This window comes from Acanthisitta chloris, unplaced genomic scaffold (genome assembly GCF_000695815.1).
Source record: "Acanthisitta chloris isolate BGI_N310 unplaced genomic scaffold, ASM69581v1 scaffold5224, whole genome shotgun sequence".
NCBI lineage: Eukaryota > Metazoa > Chordata > Aves > Passeriformes > Acanthisittidae > Acanthisitta > Acanthisitta chloris.
The window spans coordinates 59,595-60,590 of record NW_008670854.1 but is presented as its reverse complement, the minus strand read 5'-3'; the positions used below and the strand labels follow the sequence as shown (position 1 = coordinate 60,590).

At 57.5% G+C, this 996-nt stretch overlaps 1 protein-coding gene across 1 annotated transcript in view; it reads left to right on the top strand.

The window, feature by feature from the left end:
• Positions 1-13: 13 nt before the first annotated feature.
• The window catches only part of BCDIN3D (BCDIN3 domain containing), a gene marked incomplete at its 5' end in the record, with an annotated part of 5,062 nt that continues 4,079 nt past the window's right edge, over positions 14-996 (top strand). Inside the window, one exon of the mRNA XM_009073844.1 lies at positions 14-973. Coding sequence (XP_009072092.1) covers positions 14-973 — 960 coding nt within the window. The remainder of the gene's footprint in view (positions 974-996) is intronic.

Here is a 996-nt window from a genome sequence, read left to right as displayed (position 1 = left end):
CAATTCCCACCAGGAGAGCAACTCCAGCCAGGAGAGCAAGTCCCACCAGGAGAACAATTCCAGCCAGGAGAACAATTCCTACCAGGAGAACATCTCCAGCCAGGAGAGCAATTCCCACCAGGAGACCAACTCTAGCCAGGAGAGCAGTTTCCACCAGGAGAACAATTCCAGCCAGGAGAGCAACTCCCACCAGGAGAGCAACTCCAGCCAGGAGAGCAGTTCCCAGCAGGACATCGATCCCAGCCAGGAGAACAACTCCAGCCAGGAGAACAGTTCCCACCAGGAGATCAATCCCAACCAGGACATCAGTTCCCACCAGGAGATCAATCCCAACCAGGACATCAATTCCCACCAGGAGATCAATCCCACCCAGGAGAGCAATTCTCACCAGGATATCAATTCCCACCTGGAGCCCAATCCCCCCCAGGAACTGAATCCCCCCCAGGGGCTCCATTCCCATTCGGAATTCCCAGGCCCTGGCTGTGGGAAGGAGCTGCAGCTGCTGTGCTGCGACATCGACGCTTCCCTGATCGCCAGAGCTCGCCAGTCCAGCCCCTTCCCAACTTCCATCTCCTTTGCCACCCTGGATATCATGGACCCACACTCCAGGGATTCCTTCCTGACCTCCTACCTGGAGCGTTTCGGCCGCTCCCGTTTCGATCTGGGATTCTGCATGTCCCTGACCATGTGGATTCACCTCAACCACGGAGACCGAGGCCTGGTGGAATTCCTGGAATTCCTGGCTTCCCTCTGCACTTTCCTGCTGGTGGAGCCTCAGCCTTGGAAGTGCTACAGGGCTGCGGCCAGGAGACTCCGGAGGTTGGGAAGGAAAGACTTTGAGCACTTCCGATCCCTTGGGATCCAGGGGGACATGGGGGAAAGGATCAGCAGGATCCTGACGGAGCAGTGTGCCATGGACCTCGTGTGTTCCTTTGGGAATACCAGCTGGGATAGGAGGCTCCTGCTCTTCAAAGCCAGGGGGGAAAATCCCCAGGG